General features: G+C 32.0%; 1 protein-coding gene across 1 annotated transcript; it reads right to left on the bottom strand.

The window, feature by feature from the left end:
• Positions 1–1,193: 1,193 nt before the first annotated feature.
• Positions 1,194–12,574, bottom strand: LOC148598832 (17-beta-hydroxysteroid dehydrogenase 13-like). Its single transcript, XM_088561138.1, has 6 exons — positions 12,294–12,574; positions 11,256–11,495; positions 10,150–10,256; positions 7,261–7,398; positions 5,867–5,983; positions 1,194–3,417 (listed from the first exon to the last, which is right to left on the bottom strand). The coding sequence occupies exons 1-6, from the start codon at positions 12,516–12,518 to the stop codon at positions 3,327–3,329; spliced, it is 918 nt and encodes a 305-aa protein (XP_088417264.1). The 5' UTR covers positions 12,519–12,574; the 3' UTR covers positions 1,194–3,326.
• Between the last annotated feature and the right edge of the window lie 1,819 nt (positions 12,575–14,393).

Below are 14,393 nucleotides of genomic sequence, written 5' to 3'. Positions count from 1 at the left end.
TATGCGATCAAAGATTACTAAAGCATACCCCTAGCTGCTCCAGTTACCACTGAATCAAAACTATAGGCTCTAGAGAGCCAGAATCGCTCTTCTGGAGATTTTGAAAAAAATGTGGTCATATCATTTCATCATGGTCTCCGGGAGCCATCTTGTTTAAACAAGCAAAACTAATATTTTATCAGATGTTAGTTTTCAGTCAAATTTGGTCACTAGTATTGGCTTAGTAAAGGCCAAGATAAAAGCTAAAATGTGTTTCCCCATAGGGTTTTAATGGCAAATTTGAGTGGCCGTATTAGCGAGCGACACAAAAGGTGGATCAAACGTAGAGAGCATTGAAGTTATTAACCCTCTCAAATTTCAAGACATTGGCGGTTTCAGAGGGGTTGATCTTTGAACATTGGCCAATCAAAGGGTTACATGTAAATGGCCCTTGGCCACCATCTTGTTTAATCAATCGGAACCAAAATTCAACCAGATGTTGAAGTTGTCCCTATTATTATTTCTGCCAATTTTGGTCACCATTGGCTCTGTAAAAGCAAAGATATAGGCCAAAATATGTTTCTCCCTGGGGTTTTAATAGCAATTTTAGAAGCCACAGCCACTTGCTGAGCCACACAAAAAGTGGATTGTTTGTAGAGAGCATTGAGGTCATTAACCAGTCTGTAGTTTCAGTGGAGTTTATCTTTGAAAATTAGCCAAGCTTATGCACTGAGGTCATTAACCAATCTGTAGTTTCAGAGGAGTTGATCTTTGAAAATTAGCCAATCATATAAGCTTATAGCCATCTTGTTTAATCAAGCAGAACTAAAAGTGGATCTTTTGAAAAGGTTCTTGCATACATTTTTTCTGCCAATTGCAAATTTGGTTAAAATTCATGTAGTTGAGCAAAATGTGAAAAGTGGATGGATGCAAAATTATGGCATAAGCTCACTGGGACCTTTAGCCCAGGTGAACTTATAAAAGCAAACTAATTTAACAGGAAATTGATGTTGCTTCAGTCTAAAATCAAATCCCATGATATGGTATACCTTCACAAATGCTTCAGTCAAAATATCAAGTGGCTGTGAGAAGTAGTTGCTCGTAAATCTTTAACAAAAAAGATGCAGAGGAATTCATAAAAGAACAGAGAGACAGACGACTTACACATCTCCCACAAATCAGAGGTTTCAAAATATTATTTATAAAAATCTAAGCAAGAGATATGTAAAATTTTATTAAGCAGTATCAAATTTATTAAGAACATTTTTATTAAAGAATTATAACACAATATTTTCATCATAAACACTGAATCAATTAATTACAATTACAGTAACTAGAGGGACCCATACTCGTAAAATTCTTTGTATGGGGGAGTAAAATCAGACATGATTTTATGGGAACCAACAAAAGAAGCTGAAATTAACAAAATTGGATGTAAAAATATGGTAAAAAAAGAACAGAATTTATCTAAGTTCTTGAGACAAAAAGAAATTTGAACTTGCTTTACAAAAAATTTGTCTGAAGTTGACAGTCATGCCTTAATTTAAAACATAAATGACATCACACATTGATATCTTGACAGTGTAAATCTTATAAAACATATATAATCATATAAATATTGTACATAATTGAGCATTATTGTACATAATTGTACATTATTGTACATAATTGTATATAATTTTATTCAAAAATGATAATAGTAAACATATATATGGAAAAATGGTTGTTTTATATGTAAAAAAGAATGCCCCAAGCATTGTGAATAATGCTTGTTAAACAAAAAAAAATTTGAAGATATGAAAACATATGGGGCAGTTTTTCCAGCGTAACTTGGTAGAAATGTGCCCATAGAAAATGGACACTTCCGCCACAGGCAGTGGACAGTGTAACATAAAAGAAGTTGCATGCATCATACAGCCAATAATGTATTCTCTTGAATTACTGGAAAGTTTAAGCTACTGAAAATGTATGCCACAGGTATTTGTATATACACTACTGTCAACCAAAATTTTAATTTCTCCACTCTTCACAGTGGAGTCACTCATGTCCTCCACTGACTCCACCAAAGTAAAAACTAGGATAAAATAACTCCATTTCTTAACTTTTCAAGATTTTTTTCTGTCCATAACTGAGAAATATTACTAAACTTCTAGAACCATTAACAATATCTTGGTACAAAGACAAGAGTAATAAACTACAGATAATTTTTGAAATGATGACTCCCCTGTGTAGATTGGAGACATTGTGACTCCACTGATAATATCTACTCTGTGGAGAATGAAGAAATTAAAATTAGTGTTGACAGTAGTATATTAAGACCACATAGACAATAATAGGATTTAATACCTACACAGGTAAATATTGTTCATGTGTGAAAGTTCTTAAAAAATCCTTGTAATTTCTTTAGTATTTTTAATAGATAAAACCTTCTAAGATAAAACCTATGGAAAATCTAGAGAAACTCTTCTCCCACCAAAATTTTAAATGCTCATATCTCAAAAATGAGCACACTGACCCATCTACTTTTTCTTCTTTTGTTTTAGCTTCTAAGATCATAACCCTTTGAAATCCTTATTATTTTTAAATAGGGCAGTAAACATCCTTAATATGAACTTCATGTGAAGGCTCAATGCACAAGAAATCAGGCCCCAGTGCCACAAAACTTAAAAAATACTTAAGACTGAGAATGTTCTTAATTTCTATGGCACAGTGTAACTCCAATTAAAGTATTCAAAACAGATGATATTACAAAAAGTTGAGAGTTTCTCAGACTTAAGTAATTTTTCAAGTTTTGTGGCTCAAGGTCTGTAAACAAATTTATGTGCTAAATTTAGGTGAAAATCATGTGAAATTATTTTGGTTTGGGAATATACTGTATTAGAACCTATTTCAGTATTTTTTTGTCAAATAAACATACTTACAGGTATAAATTTACTGTTTCTTTTTTTAACATGTATTTAATAGTACATGTATTAGCTAGAATGTATTATTCTCATTGTTATCGGTTCACAAAAAATTATGTTTACAGTATACAATTGAGTAAAAAATCTACAAGTATTTTGCATAACCAGGTCAAAATTTTAAAGAATTCTTAATTAATTTTGAAGAATTCTTAATTATCCAGAAAAGTAAAGTTCTTCAAGTAAATGTTTTTTTGTGAACAGCAAAACCATAAGAAGCTGAATTTAACATTATTTTACATCATTATTTGTTTTACTATTATTCAAAGATATACTGAATATAACATACCGTGTTAAAAATATTGTGTTTTGATCTTTAACCCATACAAATACATGTAATTACAAAGACAAAAAGTAGATGGCATACACTGATAGACAGTCTGCCTCCTAATCTGACTTGACATGGGGGTCATACTGAGGTACAATGCCTTGTTCTGCCACTGATTTCATGTATTTCTGGAACTTCCTTGGAAATAACCTACAAGCACAAAAAATAACCTACTTAGAAAAAAATCCTAGGTGACAAAATGTACTGTGATGAGAAATTGCAGAGAAAAGTTTAAACGCCAAGGCTATACTAAAGCCATGAAACCAAGCTGTCAAACAGCAAAATTGAATCTGAACCAAAATTAATCTTAGCAAGAAGAATTTCAGTCAAAATATCAAGTGGCTGTGATGGGTTGTAAGGGAAAATGTGAAGAAAAAGTTTGTAAAGATGGGCACATAGACAAACAGCAAACCCCTATCTTTGATAAATGTTGCATATTTTTTTAAGATTTTTTTTTCAAGCAAAACTTTTTAACAGGTATTAATTTTTGCCATTTTTGAAACAAGTAGATGATTTTTTAGACAAGACAAGAAGTTATTTTTGCTGGTTTTTTTTTAATATTAGTTTTTGACACAATTAAGTATAGAGACTAACAGCCCATTATGGACACAACAACTGGTTTGGACATAATATAATACAAATTAGAAATTCAATTAAAAAGTTTAAAAAAATTAAAAATGTTGATTTTTTAGGGTGTGGCAACACCCAAAAACTGTAAGAGATATCTGAAATTTGATTTAAAAACACAGACAGGAATTTTCATAAAAGTTTATTTTTGTAGGCGTGGTTCAGTTTTGTACCCAGTTGAAAATAAGCCTACCCTATAAAATATTTTTAAAACAGAATTTCAAAAGGAACAGATTGACATCTGAATAATAAATATCGGATCAACAATAAGCTTCTCCTATCAATTCTAATAATGATCAACCCCCATTTTCCTTCTTTTAGCACCTTATTTCTAAACGGGTGAGGCAAATGCCTCCAAAAACTACAGAAACCACCCTCATGTCCCTAAAATCAATGTATTAAGATTTCAAAGATCTTATAATTATAAGCAATGCTCAATTTTTCATAAATAAACTAAATTTAATGGACAACTACAATGCCAACGATGAAGACAGGGTGATACCATTATACAACAAAAATTTGTTTGCAGACGCATAAAAACTAGTAAAATAAAATTTACACCAAAGGCAGAGACATTTTACAGAACAAAAAAAATATTTTAAGGTTTCAATGAGTATAAAAACAAGTCTATTTCAATACTTTTCATTAATGACCCATTACGTAAACTGAAATAATCTATGCTATAGACTATAATATAAGGTTTAAGGAGGTAGACCTCTGGTCAGGGACACAATTCTTTAAAATCATTGGAACGTTTGTACTCAGCATTTTAAATCAATCTCATGTAAGCATCAAAATAACTTGGATTGATTTCATTCTGTTTCAAATTAAAGCTTAATAAGTTTTGGTGAATTGAATATGATACAAACGTATCACTGATTTCAAGAGTTATGTTCCTTACAATAGGTCTACCTCCTGAAGAAATGATTTTCTAGTGACTCAATTTTTCTCAGTTTTATTGTTAACAGTCAACAGAGTGGATACAAGAACACCACTTAAACTAAGTATTCACACAAAAATTGAACAAACAAGAAGTTGTAGTCAACAAGAATGCAAAAAATAATGGAATATTTAGTGATACCCCACCATGAAAAGTGACAAAAAGGGGAGGGCAAATTGTTCAAAATGGCCTAACTCAAAAACTACATTTTGAATTTTCCTGAAAGCTGAACAACATGTTTCTTATGATACACAATAAGTTATTCCAGCAATGCTAAATGTTAAGTCTGGCAAGCTAGTTTCTGACTTGGTGCCATCCTAACTATGGAAGAACAGAATTCCCACCTCTTATGGTGTAGGAGTACATAACAAATGTGGTAAGTTAGAAAAAAAAATCACTGATTCGTTCTCAAATTATCATCTGGAAACCACCAGGGGATGGAGACAAACAAAATGACACACAGATGGACATGCAACTCTATGAAAGATATGACATACCTTGCCATTTCTTGTGGCAGGGTATAAAAAGAGAGCAATAAGTAACAAAGTCAAAGAAACAAAAGATGACACAATAACAATGACCTTGAACACCTAGACTGGATCCTTAATTGGGTGAATCAGCAATGATAAGTGTCTGCTACATGTACATGTATGTGAATATGTAACTGAAACACTATTGTGATGTCACAATGTCATACCATGGATATCATCATTACTTTGAATGATTTTCATTAAAGTTTGTAAATCTAGCAGACTTACACATAGCTAGATGAAAACATACAACTCATTACATCTGAGCTCAGTATACAATATAATATCATTCTGTCCAGTAAAATAACAGGAAACTTTCAAAACACTCTACCATTAAAAGCTGTTTCAATAACAAACAGTTGCCAATGAAAAGTTCAACATCATGTAGACATTTTATGATATCTAAGAAAAGCAGGAAACATTCTGATGCATTTAATTCATCTTATTTAACTTTAAACAGTCATTCAAGATTTAAAAGTTAATCAAATGGCACAAGACTTACATAGCAACTCTAAGATGAACTGACAATGATCTTGGAATATAAACAAATTCATCTTCACAAAGAATTCCTTTAACTGTCTCAAAGGCAACATCTTTGGGACTCAATATTGGGAACATCCTAAAATACAAAGAAAAATAACATTCTAATTATTGATGTGTAAAGAAAATTTAAAACTTGTAGTACATGAGTATGATTGTAACTGAGTTCAAAGAAATGTACATGTACATGTAGTTAACTGGTACATGTACATTCCAGCTCTAATTGAAACATAAGAGAGATACAAAGGTAGAAGTCACATACTGCTAACTTTTTATTGAAAAAGACTAACTACTTATCAACCCTAGCATGACTATAAATGACAAAAAGCACTTTTAAAAGTGTAACATATTCTTTGCTGTGTAAAAATTTTTCTCTATGACTTTGACAATAGACCTATAAAAATTGAAAATCAACAGGATTTTAAATAACCCTTCCATATTTTGACAAAATTTAATCAGCACCAACTAAGTTGATACACATTTACAGACAGAATGATGGATGTACAAGGCGATTCCAATATACAAATCACCCACTCCTTAAGTGGGAGTACAAGAACAGCCTTAACATATACATGTATGTACTAATTTAGATTAAGAGAGCTGTATAAACAACTAGTATCTAAAATGCCACTTAATTATTGTTTTCGAAAGGAGTGAATCCAGTAACTCCTAATTTTGGGTGCATTATTTGCCAACTATTTAATTAAAAAGAACTCTATAGCCCCACTTTTGAACAATTTCTTCAGAAAATGTGTGTATAACATTTGTTTCTTCAATACTTTTATGTGACCTTTCCTAAATCACATTAATTTGTCAAACAAATTTACCATGACTGAAATATTTGACACATTTACTTAAATAATTCTGCTAAAGCTAGAAGTGATGTAAGAAAAAATATGGTAGAGTTACAACCTGCTGAAAGACAACCTATTAAGTTGTACTTGTAAATTATGTAAATAAATTCATTATATTATAATTTGATATTTAATCTTGGAAAAATATGTATAACCAATAATAATCATTTCTGAGCTACATTTTGAACAATAACAATATTTAGATACTCTTTTATTCTCATGTAGTTAAAAATTCATATTTTTGTCTCAGGATTTTTTTTTCAAGCTTCCTCTTGGGGCCACTTAAGAATTAATGTAGACCTGGCTTCAGGGGCATAACTCCAAGAAATCATGGATACACTTGTCTTTATTTTTTGACGTTTAATCTCATGTAGGCATTAAAGTAACTTGGATGTATTTCATTCTGTTTTAAATGAATGCTTGAAAGGGTTTGGTGAAATTGAATATGATATTTCAAGAGTTATGTCCCTCAGTCTTAGACTATCTACTTTATCAGTCTTACTTGTCTGTGGGTTCTTTTACAAGTCCTGTATTAACAAACATTGGATTAACTGTTGTGGTCTTCACACCTGTCTTTCCCAACTTCATGATTTCTTCATTTAATGCCTCTGTAAATCCATATGCTGCATATTTGGATGCACTGAAATATAAAGTTACAGCTTAAGAAGAGGGTATTAAACTCATCTCAACCACAGAATATTTTTAACACCACTTAAAGACAATAAAAGTAGATTAAATAAACAGATCTTCCTCCAAATGCTCCAAACAGTTTACTTTATTAAATTAACTACAAAACTGAGCAATTAACATTGTTAAAATGATAATAAAATATTTCTGGCAGTGGAAATCCATATAAAATCTTACTTCAAGATAAAATATCATTTTCAGATATGACCAAAAAATTCTTCCAAAATTAGTCATTGTTAAAGACTTTTTAAAATTATAAACGTACATTATAAAAAGATACTGAAGAAAGAAAGGTTGAGTTTACAAGTAAAAACAATAGTGCTGTGTGACTTTGCAAAGACAGACAGGTTGAACCAAAGATTTTATTGCCAAAGCTGTGTAAATCTAACATCCAAACAAGAAGTTGAAGAACAATAACTATCATGCTAAATGTTTTTTTTTAAGTAGAAAACTTGAACTCTGAATTTGGGGAAAAATAATGAGGCTTTGTCTAAAATTTTTCAGTTTTTGTATTGAAACCAAGTTGTTTTCATTCCAAGCTAGTAATTTAGTATTTTTTTATATTTAGAGCAATGAACCAGTTCAGAAATTCAACTTCTGTCCTCGTAAACTAAGTTGTGCCATTGCAGCGTACTCATAGAATTCTATACAATTTCTTAGTTGGTTCATTTAAGTAGTTTTGGGTCAATAATTTTAATTGTAAATTTTTTTTTTTCATATTTATTTTAATGGTAGAAAAGTAGATGTGGCAAAAATGGAATACACAGTCTGAGTCCATGAGTGTAAACTACCGGTATTTTACTGAAAAAAAATCTACATTTGTATAATAAATAGCATACTGGTCGCTTCATTTCAGTCAAATATTACAACATATTACATACATGTAAAGACTAAAGATTTATGAATTCTATCCAGCAAATCCTTGTAAATTTGTGACAACATGCCTGAGCTAAAAAAATTTAATGAACTTATATAGTAATTATTGGCACGCAAGCTGACCCGCATTTTAAACCAGCTATGGCTGTCAGGCTGATGGTTAATTTCAAAGACTGTAATCTTTTTAAATTATTACATTGTCAAAGTCACTTTTTTGCATGAAAAATGGCTGCAACTCAGAAATGACAATTAAGGAATATTTTTGAAAAATTGAACTTAACCTATATTTTGTCATATAAAACAACATATCCAAGAATCTGCCAAAAACTTTTATTGCTCACACAATTTTTGGTGGCTGGCATACATTCCCATTGTTTCTTTGTAATGGAAAAAAATAAAATACAATGAAAAATAGATGACAAGCACTCTACCAAATTACTCTTTAAAATTTCTGACAACATTTGACAGACCAAAAGCTAGAAGGGCAAACAGCAGTATACTGAACTACATCCACTAAAACACAGCTGTCATAAATACAAAGCTTCCAGAGCATAGCATGATACAACCTCAGTGGTTGAACCTTGAACAGTTGGGTTAAGTGTGAACACAATATTAGTTTTTGACACACTTAAGCATAGGGACATAGTTCATTATGGACACAACAGCTTTTTGACACAACATAGCACAAAATTTGAAAATTGATTAAAAGTTTTCAACATCAGGCGAAAAAAATAAAAATGTAGATTTTCTGGGGCGTGGCACCTTTGACCACTTTTTACTCTAAAACAGTAATTGATATTTAAAATCTTATTGAAAATGCAGGCAGGAATTTTTATAAAGAATCCAATCAAGAATTTTTTTATCGAAATCGGACCAAAAATATTTTAAAAAATTTTTTTGGTGTGTGCTTTTTTTTACCCCTTATAATCTGAAAATGGTAGGTGATACTTGAAATCTGATTGAAAAAAATGCAGAAAAGGACTTTTGTAAGAAATGCAATGAATATTTTTTTTTGAAAATCGAACAAAAATCAAAAATGCTGTCAACAGTTTATTCTTTTAGGTGTGGCCCAACTTTGTAAGTCAAAAACACTTACAGAGTAAGCCTACCTTGTAAAACATTTTCAATGCAGAAATCCAAAAGAAACAGATTGACATCTATATCATAAAAATCTGATCCATAATAAGCTTTTTCTATCAATTCTAATGATAACACATATTTTCCCCCTTTTAGCCCCTTATTTCCAAAAGGCATGGGGCAAAAACCTCCAAAAACAATACAGCCCTCCGCCAAGTTCTTAAAAAAATGTGTTAAAGTTTCAAAAAGACTGGATAAGTTTTAGTCATGTTTTCATAAATAAACTTACAGTTAATGGATGGAAGACATGAACAGGGTCATACCATTATATGATTGAAAAAAATGTTTTTAGGTCGTATAAAAAAAAAGTTTAGTATCTATAAGTTTTGGTACATGAGATATTATTACAGTATTCTAGGATTTTGCATTCCAATCACCCAGGTGTGAGTGCAATTTTGGTGAGGGAGAACTATAAAGTATGGTCCACTTTCCCTTTTACAAGTAGAAAGCTTAAACTTTTTTTTAAGGATTTGTGAAGTTTGGAAAGCAAACTTCCAGTATGGAAGACTTAATCCTCATTTAGAGTTTTTCAATGGAAATCTAAATTTTTTTCAAAAATCCTTGAACACTGCATTAATGCATTACAAGATTTTTTTACCTGTTTTGAATTATTTATACACATGCTACATTGTACATGCATATGTACACTTAACTAAACATGTAGCAGATTAATAATTGACTTGGATATTACCTGTAATCAGTTAGATATGCTGTGCCTGATTTGGCTGACATAGAAGCAATGGTTACAATATGTCCATTGTCTTTCTCTAACATGGCTGGCATGAACTCTTTCACTGTCTACAAATAGTTTTATAACTATTAATATTATTACATGAATAATTAAAAAAGCTATGGATACCCTACAAAAGGCTTCTAGATTTGTATCTGAGGACTAATTAATACTCATGAGTAGAGGCCAATAATACAAGTGTATGAAGAAAAACATAATAATAATAGACGTCAAACGTTTTATTTGACTGGCTTAAAACTGCATACAAAATCATGACACAGTCCTTGAACTGATCCGTGCAATGATTTGACGGATCAATGACCACTGACTGATTGATCACTGATGGATCGACAACCGATGACCCGGGTGACCAATCTGATCACAGTTTTGTTATGAAAAATGGCAGATGATCAGTTTAAAATAAAAGAAATGTGAAATAAAAGTATAAATTGATGTTTAAATCTATTGCATTATGTAAATATGTGTAAAATTGACAAAGAAAACAACGAAAAACGAAAAATACAGTGACCGCTCTCTGGTCACTTGATGCGATCACCAGTTTAATGGATCGGTTTGACAGATCGATGACTGATTGGAAACCGATTGGTGACCAATGACGAATTGCAATATTTGTTGCACAGATTGGTTCAGCTACTGTGAGACCCAAAAGTATCTTTGTTTGTCCAATTACTATAATTGACAAATGTTCTATTCAGCAATAACATATCTGTCACAAAATCTTGTGTTCATGTCATAGAACAGTGTACAGACTTAATATTTGTCCCTATCAGGATTTCTAGAGAGCACTGAGAAGCAATGTGAGCTCTATAGTTATTAATTGTACCTTAATTCCCCTTAATCTTAAGGTTCCCTTATACATCTATGCCAATGAAAAAAAAAGTCATGTCCTGGAAGTAACAAAAATTGACTGTCCTTACAGAGAACATTTTACTTTCTCTTTAGCCAAACTAATAAAAATGTTCGATTACAGATCACGTCTCCGAAAAAATTAGACAATATTTTCAGATAGACGAAGTCTTTCAAGACTGTATCCGTAACTACCATACCCAGAAATGAGCGAGAGTGTTAACTTCAAAAGTTCTCCTGATGTGTTGCTCCTTCAGTTTCAGTAATTCTCCACCATTAAGGATGCCAGCATTATTTACCAAAATGTCAACGTCTCCAACTTCTCTTCTCATCTGTTCAGCAGTTTTGTGTATGTCATCAGTTTTACTGACATCAACCAGATATGTAGTGGCTGACTCTCCCATGCTGCGTATTTCTGAAGCTGTTTCATCATTAGTGACCTAAAATTATGACAATTAAATCTTAATTATCAGATCTATGTGTATGGGTAAGTGCATGTATGATGGTTTCCAAATTTCATTTTAATAGTTCATATTCAGATCATATGGATCATGGCTAAATAAAAATTCTATCACTGCAAAAGACTTCAGGATACTTTTCAAAAGGGGGTACCAGTGTTTCCATTAAGAACAAGCTGGAGGCCAATTTACATGCTTCAAACACCTGCCTGGCCGCTCTAGGGGTAAAAAATTACATATCATTCAATTAAGAACCGATACATTTGACCTGTCCAAATTTTTATTCGACCTTTTAGGCAAAAAAAATTGTGAAAACACTAGCTACATGGTACTACTTGTAATATTATTGTTATTTCTGGATATTATAAATGTTTAAACTCAACTAAATATTTCATAAGACAAGGCTAAATGGTTCCCAAATCTATTTTATTTTCTTTAGGTGCATTAATGCAGTATAGCTGTCTCACAGACTGACAAACCTTTACAGACAGACAGCTAGAAATTTTATTTCAAGTCAGTGCATACATGTATATATAACTACAATCACAAGCTCTGTTTGGTAGAGCTTTTTAAACATTTGTGACTCACGATATAAAATTTCAGATAAACAAACTGATGTCAACAGGCCAAGTACTAAACAACCTGTTGAACAGGTTGAAGTCATAAAGTAGAACTATATTACAAAGTCAAAATAGGATGAAGTAAGTAATCTCACAGGTGTCATGTGCAGCCAGCTAGTTACAAATAAAACTATTATATGTCTTATACAAATTTAGTAACCTTGTTGACATCCCACAGTATTAACTTCGCTCCTTTCCTGGCAAGTTCCAGTGCTATCTCTTTGCCAATACCATGCCCCGCTCCTGTGACCAAGGCTATCTTTCCACGAATACTTTTTGGTTTAGAAGGGAAAAAGGTAGAAATTATAGCATCGAAGTAGTAGTAAAAAAGTCTTGGAAAAAAGATACACGTATAAAAGACCAGCTTCTCCAAAACTGTTGCCATTTCGTCTGCTTCGATCGTCCTACGCCGGCGGCAATGTAAAACCCGAGACGTTCCAAAATCGAAGGATATCTGTACAATAAAAAACGAAATCAAAACGAACCGAAACCAATAGAAACGAAACGGAACAAGTCAAAATGAACTGAAATCAAAACGATACGAATCGAAACAAACAAACAAACAAACAAACCAAAACAAAACAAAAAAAAGCGAAATAAATGGAAACAAAACGAAACATTCAATATCACATTTAATTCAATTATCATGCAATTGGCATTTTTATATAAGCAGTTTTGTAGTCAAGTCGAGCCAAGTAAATTATTTATTAGAGTCGGTGTGTTACATGTAAAACAATAAACATATGAAACTCTGAAAGTGGAGTCCTCCATGCTCATCTATTTTTTAGTTTTTGTATCCGTTGTGTTAATTGTACTGTTTTGTTCATGTTTCCTTGGTTTGGTCGATGATGGTTATCATTATCATGTTCATCGGTATCATTTATTCAAATCTGAAATGAAGCTAACGCTTGTGGCATGTTATTTTTAGGCGGAGTACGGAGGAAGAAGGATTAAGATCACAACATATAGCATTAAAAACAAAAAACAAAAAAAACAAAAAAAAGCAAAACAATAGCACAAAAACACAACAAATAATATGTATGTAAGGTTATGGCGGTAATCAAAAGAATGTAATCCAGGGACAAAGACCAGACATATCTGACAAGTTTTGTTTCCGCTATGTTAAATCGATTTCTCAATAGTTTCACTATCCGAATTTAAGGATTCTCTTCTAACCACAATTTTTGTGCTCTTCTAAATGATAGAAATTCCGGAACCGCGCCCCTGAAAGTACTCCATGTAGCAAACACCGTATCTAGGCAAACATTTTTTCTCAACTTTAGAGGACAAAATAATTTTATCTATAATTTCAGCATCAACATATCTATTTAGCAAAAAGACTTAAACTCGGCGTCACATAAATAACATACTGTTAAAATTTGAATAAAAATATTTTCGACGACTTTATTGACACCAACCGTCGTTTAAATTGTCTTAAATGACTTGCTCATTCGTTTAGCCCAACAGCTTCTCAAAAACAAGTCGCTTATTAGCTTAAATCATGCGTAACAAATCCTTACGGGAAAATCCCATACTAATATCCGCCATGTTGGTTTTTACGGGACGATTTGTTTACAAACGAAGTTCGTAAGTTCCCGTCGAACTCCGGTGACAATCGTCTGCTTGATCAACTTCTCGGTATTGTACGTTGTTCGCGTAAAATAAATCCGAGATATCCGAAATAACGCCGAAGTGCATTCTGGGTTCTTCGGTTTTTGGACAAACCATTTAAACGTAAACAACATCTCCTAGCAACCCGATCACTGTAAACATGGCCGACTTTTTACAATGTAAATATTGGCACCTAGAATTAAAATCTGACCGGAATTTAACCATTCAATGTTTAGGGAGAAGCCGTTTGGCTAAACGAATGAGCAAGTCATTTAAGACAATTTAAACGACGGTAGGTGTCAATAAAGTCGTAGAAAATATTTTTATTCAAATTTTAACAGTATGTTATTTATGTGACGCCGACTATAGGTCATCCTATCAATTTATAGGCACAAAACCTTTTTATCAGAATACTCTGCCAATAAAACAATAATTGGTAATTGTGCGTGTGCATGGCTTTTAAAAATCGAGCTCCATGAATCGAATTATCATGTTCCTTTGTTAGATACAGTCAAGCCCATTCCGAAAATTTCGTCCCATTTAGTTAAAAGTTAAACGAGTTTATAAAATTGCAGTGAGTTAACCTGCAGTATGCAATATGAAATATAATGAAATCATCCAAAGCGTTTGAAGAAATAGCCTGTTACTT

Source organism: Perna viridis, chromosome 14, assembly GCF_037379345.1.
Source record: "Perna viridis isolate PV_CMFRI_1.1 ecotype Kerala chromosome 14, ASM3737934v1, whole genome shotgun sequence".
Taxonomy (NCBI): domain Eukaryota; kingdom Metazoa; phylum Mollusca; class Bivalvia; order Mytilida; family Mytilidae; genus Perna; species Perna viridis.
The sequence above is the reverse complement of the archived record's forward strand: the minus strand, read 5'-3'. Positions and strand labels throughout refer to the sequence as shown.

Bases quoted from the DNA above. Each gene is read 5' to 3' on its own strand.
- LOC148598832 (XM_088561138.1), bottom strand. From the start codon at position 12,518: ATGGCAACAGTTTTGGAGAAGCTGGTCTTTTATACGTGTATCTTTTTT. The intron at 10,257-11,255 runs GTATGGTAGTTA...AACTATTTGTAG, and splicing joins ACACTCTCGCTCATTTCTGG to ACAGTGAAAGAGTTCATGCC. The intron at 5,984-7,260 runs GTAAGACTGATA...TTTGTATTTTAG, and splicing joins GTAAAAGAACCCACAGACAA to GATGTTCCCAATATTGAGTC.